The sequence below is a fragment of the Orcinus orca genome, chromosome 15 (genome assembly GCF_937001465.1).
Source record: "Orcinus orca chromosome 15, mOrcOrc1.1, whole genome shotgun sequence".
NCBI lineage: Eukaryota > Metazoa > Chordata > Mammalia > Artiodactyla > Delphinidae > Orcinus > Orcinus orca.
This window is the reverse complement of record NC_064573.1, coordinates 55,235,905-55,256,627: the sequence shown is the minus strand read 5'-3', so window position 1 is coordinate 55,256,627 and position 20,723 is coordinate 55,235,905. Positions and strand designations below refer to the sequence as shown.

Sequence of the window (20,723 nt, the reverse complement as noted above, 5' to 3'; positions counted from 1 at the left end):
AAATATCAAGATTTATTACAAAGTTATATCAGGAAAAAAAGAGAGGGAGGAGCAATAAGACCAATAGATCAATAGACCCAGAACACATTTTTTTGTTTGTTTGTGTTTTTTTTTTTTTTTTTTTGCAGTACGCAGGCCTCTCACTGTTGTGGCCTCTCCTGCTGCGGAGCACAGGCTCCGGACGCGCAGGCTCAGCAGCCATGGCTCACGGGCCCAGCCACTCCACGGCATGCGGGATCCTCCCAGACCGGGGCACGAACCCGTGTCCCCTGCATCGGCAGGCGGACTCTCAACCACTGCGCCATCAGGGAAGCCCCAGAACACATTTTTATATATGAGAATGTTTGGGTAAATATATATGGGTAACATTTGGTATAAGATAAAGTTGGCATCTCAAACCGAAGAGATGAATTAGTTAATAAAAAGAGCCAGGTCAATTGATGATTCATGTGCAGAAAAAATATTAAATTTCTGTATCTTCTACACAAACATTTCAGGATAGTGGATTTAAGAACTATGAAAAAAAATGAAAGCATAAAAACAAATATAAGAGAACTTTTGGTCTTTCCCAACCATAAAAGCTAGATTGACTACATAGTAATTTAAGATTCTCTACAATGAAGGACAAAATTTAAAAGACAAACGATAAACTGGGAAAAAGTATTTACAGTATATATAGCCAAGAAAGGGATTAAGGGTCATAAGATGTAAAGAGATCCTATAAAGAAGAAAATAGACAACTCAATAAGAAAAAAACCCCCACAATAACTAGCAAAGGATATAAATAGGCAGTTTACAGATAAAAATACAAGAGGCTAATAGATATTTTTCACCTGTGATATTAGCAAAAATTTTAAAGTTTGCCAATATTTAATATTGGTGAACATTTGGAAAATGGATATTCCCATACACTGATAAATGCTTTGAAGAGCAGTTTGTCAATATCCCTTACAGTTGAATATGCTCAGTACTTCCATCTAACATTTCTACTCCTAAGAATTTTTCTCATACAGTATTTGCAGAATTGTTCTAAATATACATATGAAATATTAATTATAATACTAAATGTAATAACAGCAGAGAGAAAATTACCCTGATGCCCACGTTGCTTACATAACCATTAAAAGGAGTATTTATGTAGCCAACAAAAGGATTGAGTTAGAGCTATATTTACTAACATGATAAAATGTCCAAAAGATAGCAGTGTTAATGAATAAAGCAGATTGCACACAAAAAATATATAGTATAATCTCATCTGTGTAAATTTAGTATTAATAATCACTTTTATATATAATATATTCTACATACGTTAAAAGATGGTCAAATATGCATCAAAGGATTGACCGTGCTTCGTGGGGAACTTCTGCTTTCTACATTATACACTTCTGTGTTTTAGTTTTATACAACTTATGTTAAATGGCTTTCTATTTAGAAAAAACTAATCTATTAAAAACATAGAGAAAAAAGAGGAATAAATCTAACTGCTTTGAAGAGTCATAAAATTTATTTCAAATTTGGGTTGGGTCTCATCTGTCACATAAGCTATCAGTTATACACAGATACATTTTCTATATGAACTATAATATATGCCTAGCTATTTAGAAACTGTGGAGTGATATCCAAAGCCAATTCCTTAATTTAAGGGGGAAAAAAAAATGAAGATGCTCTATAGTTATATTAATAAGGTTAATACCTAAATCTCCTAATGTCAACAATTCTAACTACAATAAGTGAAATTTCTGCCTTGTTTTGCATTTTGGTATTTGCAGATTCAAAACTTTCAACAACACCATCCCATGAGGTGCTCCCTTCTAATACAGAGCTCACAGGAAGTATATCTTCACAAGTCCATGCAGGAATCACAGACGTTTATTAGGCACTTTGGAAATGAACAAAACTGCATTTTACTAAGATCAGCAGAGTCCAAGTGCATTATAATGAAGTTGCTCATCAAACACGTAAACATTGAACAAAAAGGTTATAAATCACAAAACATTCCAATAATATTATAGAGGTTTCTAATGCAATGGGACTTTGTTTTTCAAGCAAGATGACTAAAATAGAGCACCTCTACTTTTGGTTATTTCTTCAGGTGGATGATGCTGAGGAACCTAACAAAACAGGGGAAAATAAAGCACCCAGTAAGTTCCAGTCCATAGGAGTGCAAGTAGAAGAAGAGAAATGGTGAGTCCACATGCATTTGTCCCCTTTCGTCTTGATGTTGGCAAGTATGGTACAAGTATTTTTTCCCTATGAAAAACCTTGAAGATTCAGTGTTATTTTCCATTAACTTCTGGGAGCATTCAGAGGGGGAGCCTGAGTCAATATTAGCTTATTCCTTCCTCTACTTTAATACTGGAGACCACTGCATTTAAATGTTAGCTAGAATAGTAGTGCTGGGGCCCAAAATATGCCTCAATGGCACGTTGATTATTTTGAATTTAAACTACTTAAGAAACAGTCAACGCAAGAGGGATACTTTTACCCTCCTCTCTGTCTCCCTGAAAGCAGGAAATAAATGTCCCATGTGAAAGGTGCTCTCCTTGTACTGGGAGGTAGAAAGACACCACTATCACCAGAGATAGGGGACTCAGGGCTGAGAAACCTGCATACTTGTTACTTCTTCCTTTTTTTTTTTTAATTTATTTTTTTAACCTCTTTATTGGAGTATAATTGCTTTACAATGGTGTGTTAGTTTCTGTTTTAAAACAAAGTGAATCAGTTATACATATACATATGTTCCCATATCTCTTCTCTCTTGCGTCTCCCTCCCTCCCACCCTCCCTATCCCACCCCTCCAGGCGGTCACAAAGCACCGAGCTGATCTCCCTGTGCTGTGCGGCTGCTTCCCGCTAGCTATCTACCTAACATTTGGTAGTGTATATATGTCCATGCCTCTCTCTCGCTTTGTCACAGCTCACCCTTCCCCCTCCCCATATCCTCAAGTCCGTTCTCTAGTAGGTCTGTGTCTTTATTCCTGTCTTACCCCTAGGTTCTTCATGACATTTTTTTTTTCTTAAATTCCATATATATGTGTTAGCATACGGTACTTGTTACTTCTTTACTAATTTACTACCTAAGCGCAAACTTTGCTTAAATTCCTTACCAATTAAACACCCAAAGCTAAGTTTCTTTGTCCTGTCAATCCCTCTCATATTTATTGCTTCTTTGTCTAAAAAATATAAAAGCTATCTGCTTTGGCCACTTCTTAGGTCCCATTTCTATGCGACCTCTATGTGCACACAAATTAAATGGGTTTCTTTTTCTCCAGTCCACAGGACACAATCTGTCTTGTGTCAGTTTTATGATTGGTCCAGCCACAGGAACTCAAGAGGAGAAAAGGGGAAATTTCCCCTCCCTGACAGTAGAATAAGTGGATCCCACTCACACACACATAAACACTGTGTGGAGTACTGTTGTGTTGCCAAACTATCCCTCTTCAAAAAACCGTCGCACTTTTGACTATAGACTTTTTAAGAGAAGAGGACTTATTGGTATTTTTATTTCTAGAGCTTAATAGAGTCTCATGTTTAGTATGTGCTCAATGAATGATGAATGAATGAACGAACAAATGAGGAATAGGAAGGGGAGAAGACTCCCTGTCACTATCCAGGATCACCAGTTTCTTTAGAATGTTCTTTAAGATAAGCTTACTTTAGACTTAGTATCTAGAAGTAGGAAATTTAGAGTTTGAGAAGATCACAGAATCCGGAAGCTGGAAAGGACTTCTGAGGTCAGTCCATTCATTTTATAAATGAGAATTTGATCTGGAGAGGTTTGTGAGTTTCCCAGTCAAACTGTGAGGACCATGATGGATGGAACTATGTTTTATTGAGAGTAATACCCCCAGCTTCCAGACTGTGCTTTTCATATACTAAGTATGTAGTGAATGTTGGCTGAATGAAGTAAAACTGCAGTTATAGTGGGAGGAAGAACTCTATATTCTAAATCAGGATATCAGTTCAACTTTGCCACTAACTTTTTATGTGTTAGTAAGGAGAAATCAGTTGGATGTCATCCATCCAACCGTTCATCACCCATCCATTCAATAAATATCTATGGAATGTCTCCTATATACAAGGCCCCATGTAACATAAACTTAAAATCTGAGAAGAAGTCATGCATCAGTTCACGGAACGGGTCCTATTTTATAGCCTCCTGTTATTGACACTGCCTTTGTATCTAAAAGGTTTTCAATATACATATATATAACATTTTGATGCTACTATATCTGATATAATTACACAATGCTGGAAGCCCAGAAAATTGGTACAACCCTAATGTGGAAACTAATATGACAAAAATTAGCAATAATTATACAACTATCCAAATCTATTGACCCAGGAATTCCATTCATGGGGCTATCCTGAATGAAATCACTCAGTGAAAGGGAAAAAATTGTGGAACATTACCTATCATTGTAAAAGAAAAATGTCAATCATCAAATGTCAAATAAGAGAATACTTTTGTAAGTTATAGCATGTCACCAGGATAGACTATTATACAGCTATTAAATGTGATTATAAAGAAGATGTGGAAACATGGGAGAAATTCCCATGATACGATGTTAAATGAAAAAGAGGACATAATACCCACATATAATATTCACAAAGAAGAACAAGGACTGAAATGTAATCTGTAAAAATGGTAGGTTTAGGAGTGATTTTTGTTTTCTTTTACTCTAAAATGTTTACTTATTGTATCTACTTCAAGTTTTAGTAATCATTATTTTCAAGCCAACCCTTCTGGCACATGTTCCTTTCATTGTTTTAGAAAATGTTTTGAAAATGTAAACTTAGTAGATATGAAAGATCTCATGGCAAGAAAACATATTCCTCCTTCCCCTACAAGCCCAACTTGCTTGTTTTCCTCAAGGATGTAGCGGTTAAGAACACAGGCTCCTGAACCAAGATTCAAATTCTGACTCTTCCACCTACTAGCTGGGAGGCCTTGATCAAATTGCTAAATATCTTTTTGCCTTGGTTTCCTTATATGTAAAAAGAAGATAACAGGCAGTTTCTGGTCCAGCAGGTAGAGAAGAGCTTAGGAGTCACGACTCTGTTTTAACAACAAATAAAAAAGCTGTTCAAACTGAAAAATCAACAACTCTTCTTAAACCAGTCAGAGAAGTGAGGCCACAAGAAAAATCAGTGCTCTAGGTACTGCAGAGACTCACAGACACAGAGAATCACAACTTGCTGGAGCAGAAACCCACAAGAAAAGCCCCATGCGAACCAGTACCAGGGTAGGAAAACATGAACTGTGATTGATGAATTGCTGGCAGCTCAGGGAGGACAAGTCTGAGAGTTGAAATTTTTACAGGGACCCAGTCATAGGGGGGCCTCCTTACTTTCATGATTCTTAACTGCAGAAGATCTACCAGGTCCTCACAGTGGAAATCAGAGAAGAATCCTCTCACGCTTCTGATGGAGAGAGGGGAAAGGAACCATTCTGAAATATGCCAGAGCATTCTGTTCTTAACAAGATCTGCCTGCAGGAGAAACTAATTTACCAGAGCCTTATCTGCTGGGTTTCTAATCAGAGCCTAAATCTATCTGGGAGAAGGGAAATACCTAACCCCAGCCAGCCCCGTCTTGCCATCCTGTCCTGCAGTGGGGGGCAGGTGGGGAGAGATTGAGAAACACTGTTGAAGTTCACAGTCCAAGGGCACAGGCTTATTGAAAGACTAAGACCTAATCGTAGGACTAGAGAATGCTTCCCCTCCCCACCACCTCACCACCACGTTTATTAAAAACCCATTATTCACCACGGTTGTTTTACCTAGTACATCATGTCCATCTTTCAACAATGACTTACAAGGCATACTAAAAGGTAAAAAAAACAGCTTGCAGAGACTGAACAAGCACTAGACTCAGAGTCATCTATGACAAGAATGTTGGAAGTCTGGGTGTACTCTGATGCTTTTGCAAAAATGTTCCTATAAAAGGGTTTCATCTTCAAGGAATTCATGGAAAAGACTCTGACAAGTACAGGTTTCTGGTAACTGACTATACTGCTGAACTGAATGAATAAGCATTGTCAGAACTCTAAGGGAAAACTGATGAATTCATAAAAGTGCTAACAAAAGATCAAGATAAAAAAAATTAATTACATGGGACTGAGTGAACTGATGAGAATGATTATAATTTTTGACTTTCTGTTTGAATAAAAAAAAAAAATCCCACAAGGACTCAGAGGCAAAAAATATACAAATCAATTTTCACTGCAAAGTAAAGGAGCTGTTACAGTGGAGGATTACTGGACTGAATGTCAATAGTATGACATAGTATGAGTGTGTTTCGTGTTTGGTAATTGCAATCATTGTTGCTTTTGTTGTGGTCATCCATTTACAATGCTTGGGGTCAGTTTATTTACCTCTTGTAAAAATAAAATACAGTGTGTGTGTGAAAAAAATAAATAAAAGATTTAAAAAGTTAAAAAAATACTGAAAGCAGGAAAAAAATAAGGTTGGATGGATGGCTGGGTAGATGGAGAGATAATAGGAAGTATTCATAAGTTCACTGGTGAAATTTGGTAGGTTGAATCAATTGAATCTAAATCAAATATTTCTTTAGAGGGTATGGAGACATGCAGCTTTTAGGTTAAATGACAGTTTAGAGAAGTGGCAAGTAAATAAAGGTTTTGTACATTAAAATAAAGGTCTGGGTTACACAGTTTGATAGCAATTAAACAAAAAAGAATGTTGGAAGTAACAGATCAGGAATTTTTTTACAGTATGATTAAAATGCTAAAGACTTTAATAGAAACAGCAGACAGCATACGAGAACAGATGAATAATGTAAGCAGAAAAATAAAAATTCTAAGAAAAAAAAAAAAATGCTAGAGATTGGAAACACTGTACCAGAAATGAAGAATGCTTTTGATGGACTCATTAGTAGACGAGTCATGGCTGAGGAAAGAATCTCTGAGATTGTGGATACAACAGTAGAAACCTCTAAAACTGGAAGCAAAGAGGAAACAAAACCTGAAAAAACTCAGAACAGAATATCCAAAAACTCTGGGACAATTACAGAAGGTGAACATATGCATAATGAGAATACCAGAAGGAAAAGACAGAAAGGGACAGAAGCAACATTTGAAGCAATAGTGACTGAAAATTGCCCCAAATTAGTGTCAGACACCAAACTATAGATTTAGGAAGCTCATAGAAGGCCAAGCAGGATAAATGCCCAATACAATACACCTAGACATGTCATATTCAAAGAAAACCAAGGAAAAATTCCTGAAACAAGCCAGAAGAAAAAGACACCTTTCCTATTGAGGGGTAAAAATAAGGATTATATGTGACTTTTCCTCAGAAACCATGCAAATAAGAAGAGAATAGAGTGAAATATTTAATATTTGAGAGAAAAAAACACCAGCCTAGAATTCTATACTCTGTGAAATTATCCTTTAAAAAGGAAGGAAAGATAAAGACTTTCTCAGACAAACAAAAATTGAGGGACTTTGTAGCCAGTAGATCCAACTTACGGAAATGTTAAAAGAAGTTCTTCAGAGAGAAGGGAAATGATATAGGCCAGGAACTCAGATCTACATGAAGAAAGGAAGAGCATCAGAGAAGGAAAAAGTGAAGGTAAAAGAAAAACTTTCATTTATCTTATTCTTAATGGATCTAACAGATAACAGTTTGTTCAAAATAATAATAGGAACAATATATATGAATATATTATACTCTTGAGTATAAATGAATTGAATAACAGCAATCATACAAAGGATGAAAGGTAAGAATTAGGGCTACTTAATTATTATAAGGTACTTGCACTACTCTTGAAGTGATATAGTGTTATTTGAAAATGAACTTGGATTAGTTGTAAAATGTACAGTGAAAACTCTAGGGCAACCACTAAAAAGAGTGAAAAAGAAGTATAACTTACATGCTAAGAAAAGAGGGAAATGTGTGGAAGACAAAACTAGGACAACAAGTAGAAAACAGTTAACAAATATGGTAGACATTAATCCAACGATATCAATAATCACTTTAAACGTCAATTGTCTAAATATACCAATTAGAAGACAGACGTTGTCAGACTGGATTAAAAACAATACCCAATTTTATGTTTTCTACAAGGAACCCACGTTAAATATAAAGACACATACAGATTAAAAGTAAGGGGATCGGACTTCCCTGGTGGTGCAGTGGTTAAGAATCCACCTGCCAGTGCAGGGGACACGGGTTCAAGCCCTGGTCTGGGAAGATCCCACATGCTGCAGAGCAGCTAAGCCCGTGTGCCACAACTACTGAGCCTGAGCTCTAGAGCCTGTGAGCCACAACTACTGAGCCCACGTGTCACAACTACTGAAGCCCGTGCGCCTAGAGGCTGAGCTCCACAACAAAGAGAAGCCACTGCAATGAGAAGCCCGTGCACCACAACAAAGAGTAGCCCCCCCACTTGCCGCAACTAGAGAAAGCCCATGTGGAGCAACGAAGACCCAACGCAGCCAAAAATAAATAAATTTATTTAAAAAAATAAGAATAAAATTAAGGGGATCAGAGTGAAGTAAGTCAGAAAGAGAAAAACAAATACCGTATGCTAACACACATATATAGAATCTAAAAAAAAAAAAAGGTTCTGATGAACCTAGGGGCAGCACAGGAATAAAGATGCAGACGTAGAGAATGGACTTGAAGATACAGGGAGGGGGAAGGGTAAGCTGGCACGAAGTGAGAGAGTAACATTGACATATATACACTACCATATGTAAAATAGATAGCTAGTGGGAAGCAGCTGCATAGCACAAGGAGATCAGCTTGCTGCTTTGTGACCACCTAGAAGGGTGGGATAGGGAGGGTGGCAGGGAGATGCAAGAAGGAGGGGATATGGGGATATACGTATACATATAGCTGATTCACTTTGTTATACAGCAGAAACTAACACAACATTGTAAAGCAATTATACTCCAATAAAGATGTTAAAAAATTGTTTTTTTAAAGTAAGGGAATGGAGAAAGATATACCATATTAACACTAGTCAAAAGAAAGCAGGAGTGGCTATATTAATTTCAGACAGCAGACTCTGGAGTAAGGGAAATTATCAGAGATAAGGAGGGATATTACATAATGATAAAGGGTTCAGTTCTCCAAAAAGACATAGCAATCTTTAATGTTTATATACCTAATAAGAGCATCAAAATACATGAGGCAAAAACTGATAGTATTGCAAGGAAAAACAGATGAATCCACTCTTATATTTGAAAACTTCAACCCCCTCTATCAAAAATGGACAGATCCAGAAAGCCAAATATCAGAAAAGACATAAATGACCTCAACAGCACCATCAGTCATCTGAATATAATTGACATCCGTAGACTACTTCATCTAACAGCAGCAGATTACACATTCTTCTCAAATTCACATGGAACATTCACCAAGATAGACCACATTCTGGGCAACAAAACATATCTTGATACATTTTAAAGAGTAAAAGTTACACAATGTCTGCTCTCAGACCACAGTGGAATTAAACTAGAAATCAATAACAGAAAGATGGCTGGAAATTTCCAAAATATTTAGAGATTAAACAATACATTTCCAAATGACACACGAGTCAAAGAAGAACTCTCAATAGAAATTTTTTAATATTTTGAACTGAATGAAAATAAAAACACAACTTATCAAAACTTGTGTGATGCAGAAAAAATAGCACTTAGAGCAAAATTTATAGCATTGAATGCATATGTTAGAAAGGAAGAAAGATCTAAAGTCAATTGCCTATGCTTCCACCTTACCAGACCAGAAGAAGAAGAGCAATTAAATCCAAAGTAAGCAGAAGAAAAGAAACAATAAAAACTAGAGCAGAAATTAATGAAATTGAAAATAACAAATCAATATAGAATATCCACAAAACCAAAAGCTTATTCTTTGAAAAGACCAATAAAATTGATAAGCCTCTAGTCAGGCTAGCTAAGGAAAAAAAGAAAGAAGACACAAATTACTAATATCAGAAATTAAGGGACTTCCCTGGTGGTACAGTGGTTAAGAATCCGCCTGCCAATGCAGGGGACATGGGTTTGATCCCTGGTCCAGGAGGATCCCACATGCCGCAGAGCAACTATGCCTGTGCGCCACAACTACTGAGTCTGCGCTCTAGAGCCCACAAGCCACAACTCCTAAGCCTGCGTGCCACAACTACTGAAGCCCACATGCCTAGAGCCTGTGCCCTGCAACAAGAGAAGCCACTGCAATGAGATGCCTGCGCACCTCAGCGAAAGAGTAGCCCACTAGAGAAAGCCTGTGCGTAGCAGCAAAGACCCAACACAGCCAAAAATAAATAAATAAAAGAAATTAAAAAAAAAAAAAAAGAAATTAGAGGGGGACATCACACAAATCCCATGGAAATTAAAAGGATAATAAAGGGCGCTTCCCTGGTGGCACAGTGGTTGAGGGTCCGCCTGCCAATGCAGGGGACACGGGTTCGTGCCCCAGTCCGGGGGCGGGGATCCCGCTGCCGCGGGGCAGCTGGGCCCATGAGCCATGGCCTCTGGGCCTGCGCGTCCGGAGCCTGTGCTCCGCAGCGGGAGAGGCCACAACAGTGAGGGGTCTGCGTACCGCAAAAAAAAAAAAAAAAGGATAATAAAGGAATATTATGAACAACTCTATGCCCACAAATAATAACCTAGATAAAATGCACCAATTCCTTAAAATATAAAATCTGCCAGAACTCGCACAAGAAGAAATAGACAATCTGAATAGGCATATATCTATTAAAGAAATTGAATCAATAAATAATAATCATCCAAAAGATAAATCACCAGGCCCAGATGGGCTCACTGGTGAATTCTACAAAATATTTAAGGAATGACTTATATCAATCTTCTATAATCTCTTCCAAAGATAGAAGCAGATGGAATACTTCCTAAATCATCCTATGAGGCCAGCATTACACTAATACCAAAACCAGAAAAAGACATGATGAGAAAAGAAAACTGCATTCCAATATCTCTCATGCACATAGATGCAAAAATTCTCAAGTATTAACAAGTCAAATTCAACAATATATAAAACAAATTGTACACCATGACCAAGTAGGTTTTATCTCAGATATGCAAGGCTGGTTCAACATTTGAAAATCAATTAATGTGATCCATCACATCAACTGGCTAAGAAGAAAAACCGCATGAACACATCAATAAATGCAGAAAAAGCATTTGACAAAATCCAATACTAACTCCCGATCAAAAATTTTCAGCAAACTAGGAGTAGAGGGGAACTTTCTCAACTTGATAAGGAATATCTATGAAAAACCTACAGCCAACATATTAGTTAATGGTGAGAACCTTGAAGCTTTTGTGCGAAGATGAGGAACGAGGCAAGAATGTTCCCTCTTACCACTGCTTTTCAGTATCATACTGGACGTCTTGGTTAGTGCAATAAGGCAAGAAAAGGAAATAATAGGTATACAGGTTAGAAAGGAAGAAACAAAACTGTGTTCACAGATAACACGATTGTCTACGTAGAAAATCTGAATGAATTGACAAAAAAAACTCCTGGAACTAACAAATAATTATACCAAGTTTGCAGGATACAAGGTGAATATACAAAAGTTAATCACTATCCTGTATACCAGCAATGAAATAAGAAAAAGAAATAAGCTATCAAGCCACAAAAAGCCAAGGAGGAAACTTAAATGCAGGTTATTAAGTAAAAGAAGCCAATCTGAAAAGCTACATACTGGATGATTCCAACTATACAACACTCTGGAAAAGGCAAGACTATAGAGACAGTAGAAAAACAGTGTTTGGGGGAAGGGAAGTGTATATAGGCAGAGCACAGATGATTTTTAGGGCATTGGGACTATTCTGTATGATACTACAGTGGTGTCATTTTACATCTGTGCAAACCCATACAATATACCACACCAAGAGTGAATTTTCATGTGAACTGTGAACTTTGGATGGTAATGATACGTCAGTGTAGGCTCATCACTAGTAACAAATGCATCACTCCAGTGGGAGATGGTGATGGTGGGGAAGCTGTATATGTCAAGGCGTAGGAGGTATATGGGAAATCGCTGTACTTTCTGCTCAGTTTTGCTGTGAACCTAAAACTTCTCTAAAATTTATTAATTTTAAAAAAAAGAGAGAAGGATACACAATAGGGTAAACATCAGTGTTGTCCTGTTTTGTTTAACATATGTAAAACATTTAGAAAAATACTTGACACACAGGAAGCACTATATAAGTGTTTCCTATTCTATTAGGTACCTAAATAGAATCTCTCTAAAGATTGACATCTCAAGAAAGCAATTATACCATCTTTTCTTTAAAAATAAGAGAGGGCTTCCCTGGTGGCGCAGTGGTTGAGAGTCCGCCTGCCGATGCAGGGGACGCGGGTTCGTGCTCCAGTCTGGAAGGATCCCACATGCCGCGGAGCGGCTGGGCCTGTGAGCCATGGTCGCTGAGCCTGCGCGTCCGGAGCCTGTGCTCCGCAACGGGAGAGGCCACAGCAGTGAGAGGCCCGCGTACCGCAAAAAAAAAAGAGAAAATTGAGACTTCCCTGGAGGCCCAGTGGTTAACACTCTGTGCTCCCAATGCAGGGGGTACGGGTTGGCCCCTGATCCCTGGTCAAGGCCAAAAGTAAAAATAAAAAATAAAATAAAATGTAAAATGAAAATAAGAGAAAATCATCTTAATTTTTTAAACGTACTTCAAACATTTCCCCTGCAGTCAACAATTCTATATCACCAAATTCATGCCCTGACACTTGTCTATCTACAGGAGTGTTTAACATTACATTATTTGGACGTGCCTAATAGCAACCCCCAAACATCAAATGAGCTACTTTCATCACGTTATTAAAAAGTTGAATAATTAATAAATTATTGAAGTCTGTAGGATGCTCAGTTCCTCCGTAAACTGAGTGATTTCTTTTAAATTCATCCCCCAAAAGGGCTAGCAGCCCCAATTTTGCTGCTTAACCTTCCAAAATATACCCGTCCTCAAAGGTCACTTTGCAGTTAACCGCTATGAAGTAAATAAGCATTAAAAAATGGATGTTAATGATTGTTTTGAGCCTTTCCAAAAGAAACCCACTGTCAAACAAGCAGGGATTACTTGTTTCTTCTGTTTCTAATTATAATTCTTTTTATAATTTTGCTGGTATTCATTCATTTAGATAGGATCTTAAAACATAAAATTGGGCAGATGAGATTTCTTAAAGACAGCAGTGGGATTTTTTTAAAAAAAATTATCCAGTGATAAAGATGAGACTCTTATTTTCGCATTGAATGGCCATTACAATCCATCTTTTCCTTCCCCAAATAAACAGACTGATAAACAACACTAACCTAACAAAAAGGGAAAACAGAAAGAAAATAGAGCCAGAGAAAGAAAGAGATAGTGCAAAGAGAGGAAGATTAAAAGACTTCGGAAGAGACCCAGAGACTCCTCACCACCTTTTGAAACCATCACAATTTAAGAACCAAATCCAACATAACAAAGTCCATCTGCCTGGCAGACTTGTAAATTCAGGGTGCTCTTCAGTGTTCCCTATCCAAACAAAAGGAAAATTAATAACTCATTAGTAAAAACACAAAATGCCCTGGGTAACCAACCTACTTCAAGAAAAAGAATCGAAATGGAGTATCACAAATCTTCCTGTTATACTTTCAGGCAGCCATCCCATCCTGAAAATGCCACTGGTAGCAGAAGCGCCACATCCATTCTCCAGAGCTGCCTCACTGTGGGGACTGGGCACAAAGGAAGGCTGCCTAAAGATCACTAGTTTAAATGCCATGGCAGCTCCAAGCCAGAGTCAATGAATGCATGTGGTTTTGAAGCAAGACTGCTTTCTTAAGCCAATAAAGAAATGCCTCCTCTCCATCCAACATTAGCTATCTGTCCCCAATTCCTGTTTCACGGGTCAGCTAGTAGGATTATTCGGTAGGATCCACATGGCATATTTTTGCTGCTCTGCAGGACTGATCCTAAGCAAAGCAGGCGTATCTTGCCAACCCCTCTCCCAGGGACACTCCCCTCAGCTGCTGCTCTATTGCAAGGCCTGCAAGCATCCCACCCCCATTCTCTCTCATCCTTTGGACTGCTCGCCAGGAGTTTGCATGAGGTCTTCTTGCCTTTCAAGCTGATAATTAGCAAATCTAGTAAACCAACCCTTTCTATTGACTTAGGTGAAAAAGCTAAAAGACTCCCAGGGATCTCCTCTTTCCTTCCAAGTAACAATTGTATTTCAACAGTGGTTCAAACTAGACTTTCTTACATTAGCCCACTAGTGACTCCAAGACTCTTAACAGTGGACACAAAGAGGAAGAATATTATCATTTTCATTATAAAAATAGCATGCAGATTTACTTGCAGGAAAACATACAGCAGTGTGTTAACAGTTTAACTCTCTGATGTACTTTGGAGCAATTGAAAAAACTGTGATTATACGTGTGGATGGAGAGATAGATATCTTTTTAAGTTTATCTATCTTTTCTATAACAATTGTGTGTTATTAATATACTTAATGATAAGAAAAGTAAGATAGTATTTATACATTATGAAAATTTATAAATTACAGAAATAAAATAAAAATTTCCCATAATCCCGTCCATTAACCATGAACTAATAAAGGGGTATAATTTTACCCATGCTTTTTCCATGAACATTTTGCAAGTTGTTGAAATCATCCTATGTATAAAATTCAGTAATGTTTTAAAAATCAACTATTACAACAAGGGCTTTATCATTATTAAAAATTCATGACAAATACTTCTTTTAATGGTTACACAATATTCAAGTATATGGGTGGACCATAATTTGCTTCCCCTTTCTCTCCCTGTTGAATATCTACATTATTTCTAGATTGACTTTTGATTAAAGGTGGCGAAAAAAATATACACGTCAATCTTTGAGACCTTCTGAAACTAAATGGCAGTAAAAGGATTTTGTGTTTGTTTTGGCACAAACTGTCAAGGATGAAGAGAACAAAAGAGGAAAAAATACAACAGCAAAATTGTGAAAGCTGGAAGGCAGATAGACAAGTGATACCTGACTTAGGCGACCAGAAAAAGCTGAATCTAAAGCCAGTGATGCAGAAATCTAAGATGTAATTCAATTTAAGTTTCAGAACCCACAAAAGGCACGGGCATTGACAGCACTGGATGTAGGGGTGAAGGTGGAGCTAAAAGCTGTCTGAATCTACAGTCAGGTGACAGACTGGCAGGAGACAGGAGGCTCTGGCAGGAGACAGGAGGCTTCCCTTCAGGGGCTAAAACAAAGGGTCCTGGGTCTGGAGGACAGTTGAGGGCAGTTTGCTGTAATGAAAATAGGAGGATAAATGAAAATTCACAAACATATTGTTGAGGCACTTGCCCCAAGCGTTCTATGTTCACTCAGCTCCCAGAATCCCGGCAGCCACGTTCCCTCTACACGGGCATATGGAACAGTCTATGGTGGGAGAGTGGACCAGTCTGAGCCCAAAGACCCAAAGAAACCACCATCAGGGATTTTGCAGGTGAAAGCCCAGTCAGATCACCTGACGCTGAGGATCGCAGTGGATGAGCCCCTCACCAAGGCACAGACTTCTCCGGAGGCTTTTACTATGCCTTTCAAGGAGGCATGTGGTAGAGTGGGCCCCAAGGACGGTGAAACACAACTTAATAAATCTTGTCTAGTCAAGACAGAAACAAAAAATGAGGGGCTTACAGTAAGGGAAACACTTCATTTGTTTAAGAGGAACATTTTCGAAAAGACTGATTAAAAAATGCAATTGCTCCTTTTACTCAAGTGGAACTTGAAAAAGAAATGATGTTGTTGATTTAATCGTTATTACTGCTTTCCTTTGTCACATAGGTTTATTTGTTCATTTCAGATAAACTGATTTTTTCTCCTTCTTTGGGTCCTGGTGATACGCTATCCCAGCTCAAAGTTGGCTGAAAAGTCTCCTATCTGGGACTTCTCTGGTGGTGCAGTGGTTAAGAATCCGCCTGCCAATGTAGGGCACACGGGTTTGAGCCCTGGTCCCGTGAGATCCCACATGCCGCAGAGCAACTAAGCCCAGTGTGCCACAACTACTGAGCCCGTGTGCCACAACTACTGAAGCCCATGCGCCTAGAGCCCGTGCTCCACAACTGAAGAGTAGCCCCCACTCGCCGCAACCAGAGAAAGCCCGTGCACAACAATGAAGACCCAACGCAGCCAAAAATAAATAAATAAATAAACTTATATTTTAAAAAAAGAAATTAAAAACTTAACAGAGAACTGGAAAACCCAACAGAAGAGTTGGAAGGTACACGTGAGGACATTTCTAGAAAAACATACAAAAAGGAGAAAAGCAAAGAAAGAAGTAAATATAGAATTCAGGAAACACGTGATCCAGCACAAGAAAGGGGGAAAGGAAAGGTTGATGGAGAAAAGGGATCCCCAGACAATGGTGGTGCAGCAGGTCTGGGGAGCGACCAGGTGAGAGGGAGCAGGTCAGAAGCTGTGAAAGATTTGTTCAGGAAGACTGGTAGGATTCCTAATCTGTTTCAATGCATGGAGAGGACATTTACATACCTGGAGGAATTTTGAGGATTAAGTGCTAAGTACATAAAAATTAAGCAAATTTTTAAAAGGAAAAAAATGTGCAGGAAATAGAATTTAATATGGCATATTTGTTTGCTAGGGCTGCCATAACAAAGTATCGCAGACTGGGTGGCTAAAACAACAGAAATTTATTTCCTCACAGTTCTGGAGGCTAGAAGTCCAAGATCAAGGTGTCGGGAATGTTGATTTCTTCTGCAGCCTTTGGTTTGTAGATGGCCATCTCCTTCCTGTCTTCAGATGTTCTTCCCTCTGTGTCTGTCTGTGTCAAAATTTCCTCTTCTATGAGGATATCAGTTACACTGAATTAGGGCCCAACCACATGACTTCCTTTACTTTGATTACCTCTTTAAAGGCCCTATCTCCAAATACAGTCACATTCTGAGGTAAAGGGAATTAGAACTTCAACAGGAATTTGTGGGAGGAGCACACAAGTCAGCCCATTACACATGGTCAGCTGTGAATAGTATTTTCTGCTCATAATAATGTGGCCATAAAAGGCAAGGTCTGAATATTGGTCCAAATTTACAATGCAAGTATATTAGGAGAATGGAAAAATACAGGAACAGACCAGAAATGCATTTGTGTGTGTGTGTGTGTGTGTGTGTGTGTGTGTGTGTGTGTGTGTGTGAGAGAGAGAGACAGAGACAGAGACAGAGACAGAGACAGAGACACTGAGAGAGGAAGGAAGAATGATGATGAGGTGAGAGAAATCTAAATCTTCATCTTTCCTATGGACAAATGCTGAATATAAAAAAAGAATAGCAATTTTTGTTATTTAGAAATAGTGTTTATAAGTGGCTGCCTCTGGAGCAGTAAATTGTTACGTAAGTGGGCCAGGAATTTCTATTTTTCATAGTCAGCCTTGTGGAACCATTTGATATTTTAAAACTGCGCATGGGGCTTCCCTGGTGGCGCAGTGGTTGAGAGTCCGCCTGCCAATACAGGGGACACGGGTTTGTGCGCCGGTCCGGGAAGATCCCACATGCCGTGGAGCTGCTGTGCCCGTGAGCCATGGCCGCTGAGCCTGCGCGTCCGGAGCCTGTGCTATGCAACAGGAGAGGCCACAGCAGTGAGAGGCCCGTGTACCGCAAAAAAACAAAAAAAAAACAAAAACTGTGCATGTATAAACATAAAAAGTGGACTGATCAAAATAATAATATATAATATTGTGATAAATACCTTTGTACAGTATGTATTTTCACAATTTCAGATGATCCCATTTCCTGAAATGGAATTCCTGGGTCTAAGAATTATAACATTTTTTAATGTTCTTGATATCCATTTTTAAATAGCTCCTGAAAAAAAATCTGTACCACTTTACACTGAGAGCGAGGCACTTGAGAGCACAGACACCTCCCCAAATCCCATCATGTACTTTGTTTTAACAGCTTTATTTTATTTATTTATTTGCGGTACGCGGGCCTCTCACTGCTGTGGCCTCTCCCGCTGCGGAGCACAGGCTCCGGACGCGCAGGCTCAGCGGCCATGGCTCACGGGCCCAGCCGCTCCGCGGCATGTGGGATCCTCCCGGACCAGGGCACGAACCCATGTCCCCTGCATCGGCAGGCGGACTCTCAACCACTGCACCACCAGGGAAGCCCTTAACAGCTTTATTGAAGTTAATGAACATACAGTAAACTATACATAAGTAAAGTGTATCCTTTGATAAATTTTGACATATATTTGTCAAATCTATATATATATGTGAAATGAAACTATCACCACCACCAAAATAGAGAACACATCCATCACTCCCCAAAGTCTCCTCCTATATAGTCACTCCCCTCCTTCCCACCCACTCCTCCTCCCCTACCAGTTTCCCCACTTGCTGTCCCTTGTTTGCATTTTCCAGAATTTTATTGAAATAAAATCTTGCAGTACGTAATCCTTTTTGGCCTGGTTCCTCTCAGTTGGCATAAGGACTTTGAGGTTCGTCCACGTTTTGCGCGTATGAATAGTCTGAACCTTTTACTGCACATTAGGATTTCAATGTATGGATATACCAAATTTGTTTATTCAGTGACCTGTCGATGAACACTTAGGTCATCTCCAGTTTCGAGTAATTAAAGTAAAGCTGCTATGAACATTGTGTACTAATCTAACATACGCTTTCATTTCTCTTAGGTAAAAACCTAGGAGTGGGTTGGGTCTAATGGGATGTGAATATTTAATGTTTTAAAAAACAGCCAAAGAGTTTTCCAAAGTGGTATACATTTTACATTCCTACTGTGTGCAAGTTCCTTTGTTTCATGTTATCCCTACTGTGTAAGAGTTCCAGTTGCTCCATATTATTGTCAATATTAGGTATGGTTGGTCTTTTTAATTTTAGGAATGTTAATAGATACGTGGTATTCTCTCATTGTGGTTTTAATTTGCATTTCCCTAATGCATGATGATGTTGAACATCTTTTCATGAACTTATTTTCTATCCATATATCTTCTTTAGTGAAATGTCTATTCAAATCTTTAAAAACAGAACTAGTTTTATCTATATTATTATTGAGTTGTGTGAGTACTTTACCTTCTGGACACACGTTCTTTATCAGACGGGAGATTTGCAAATATTTTCTCCTTGTCTGTGGCTTGTCTTTTCATTCTCTCAGAGTTGAAAAGCAGTAATTCATAATTTTAACAAAGTCCTGTTTTTCTTTTGTGGATTGTGCTTTCAGTGTCATACCTAAGAAGTCTTTGGCTAATTCAAGGCGACAAAGTTTTTCTATGTTTCCTTCCAGAATGTTTATAGTTTTCGATGTTACGGCCTATGACCTATATTTGAGTTAATTTTTATATATGGTGCAAGGTATGGGTCAAATTTTTTGCATATGAATATCCTTTGTACCTTTTCTCATTTATTGATATATAAAAATGGATATATTTTTGCATTCTCTGTGTTGTTCCATTGATCTAAGTGTCCATCTTTATGCCAGTGCCACACTGTCTTGACTATTGTAGCTTTATAATAAGTCTTGAAATCAGGTAGTGTAAGACCACCAACTTCCTTCTTTTTAAAGCTCTTTTTGTACAGCTATTTTAGGTCCTGCACATATTCTGTCAGCTTTGCTCACTGATATTTCATATTTTTCTTGCTGTTGTAAATGGTATTATTTTAATTTCAGCTTCCAATTATCCACTGATAGATCATATAAATACCAGTTTTTTGGTATGTAACTCTTCTTTTACAGTTGTTTCAGATAGAAGTGTAAATAAATTCAATCATTCTTACTCCATCTTGGCCAGAAGCAGAACTCATCAATGTAGGTTTTATTTGGCTTGTAGGTAGGGTAAGCCCTGTCATTTAGCACTATTCCCTGGTTGGAAGGTCATGGAATGTACTGGAAGGTATGGAAATCACGGGGAAAGAAAGAGCATTCCAATCAAAGAGATCCAAATTAAAAGTAACTTTACCTTTCCATATCTAAAGTTTACAAGTTGGGTACAATGAACACCAGTGGCCTCTTTTAGGCTATGTTCTCTGATTCAACATTCCAGCAATGTTCCCTCAATTTTAAAGTAGCATTACACGCAGATGGAGACTTTTAGTTGAAGGTCTAGGCCCAGTCTCCTGGGTCTTGCCTTTCTGCTTGTTACCCTATTTCCCAGGTTGCTATATTGCTCTCATAATCTCTAGTTCAGAAACAAGTGATAAACGTGGGTAAGTGCGTGGTATGTGTTCTGGCTTCCTGCCCCCATCCCCACTCAAATATCTTTTATAAGCTTAGATATTTATATGTGTTTTGGAACAATTTATCAAGCAATAATTTTTGGTCCTCACAATTGAAAGGGTTAAGGGGAGCTAGAAGTTTTGCAATGGTGTACTTTTGCGTTATTTGTTAACATTGTCAAGTTGACAAATCGATATGGCTTTAGTGGTTGTACAGAGAGAAGCTACTGGTCTCACAGCAATTTTTTGGCAAGAAAACTCCAGAATGTTATTTTCCTAGTGTATGGGTATTTAATATTTCCATTTATGTCTTCGTAAACTACTTCTTAACTGTCTGGCCTATTTATCTGGAGCTCATCCAAGTGAGAGTCATTGTTACTGCAAGGACTATTTACCTACAGCAACCAGGGAATTAGAGAAAACTCATCCCGGAATAAATGGTTAGTAAGTCACTTTGTGGCCTTGTCCTCCCTCTTCAACTCCCTCACGCGCCATTCCTTTGTTAAATAGATGAAGT

At 38.3% G+C, this 20,723-nt stretch overlaps 1 protein-coding gene across 20 annotated transcripts in view; it reads left to right on the top strand.

Moving 5' to 3' along the window:
• The window catches only part of DLGAP1 (DLG associated protein 1), an 833,306-nt gene that overhangs the window by 777,378 nt on the left and 35,205 nt on the right, over positions 1-20,723 (top strand). For all 20 annotated transcript variants that reach the window (XM_049698295.1, XM_033439361.2, XM_004275937.3 and 17 more), the window contains one exon: positions 2,093-2,184. In XM_049698295.1, the coding sequence (XP_049554252.1) occupies positions 2,093-2,184 (92 nt within the window). The remainder of the gene's footprint in view (positions 1-2,092; positions 2,185-20,723) is intronic.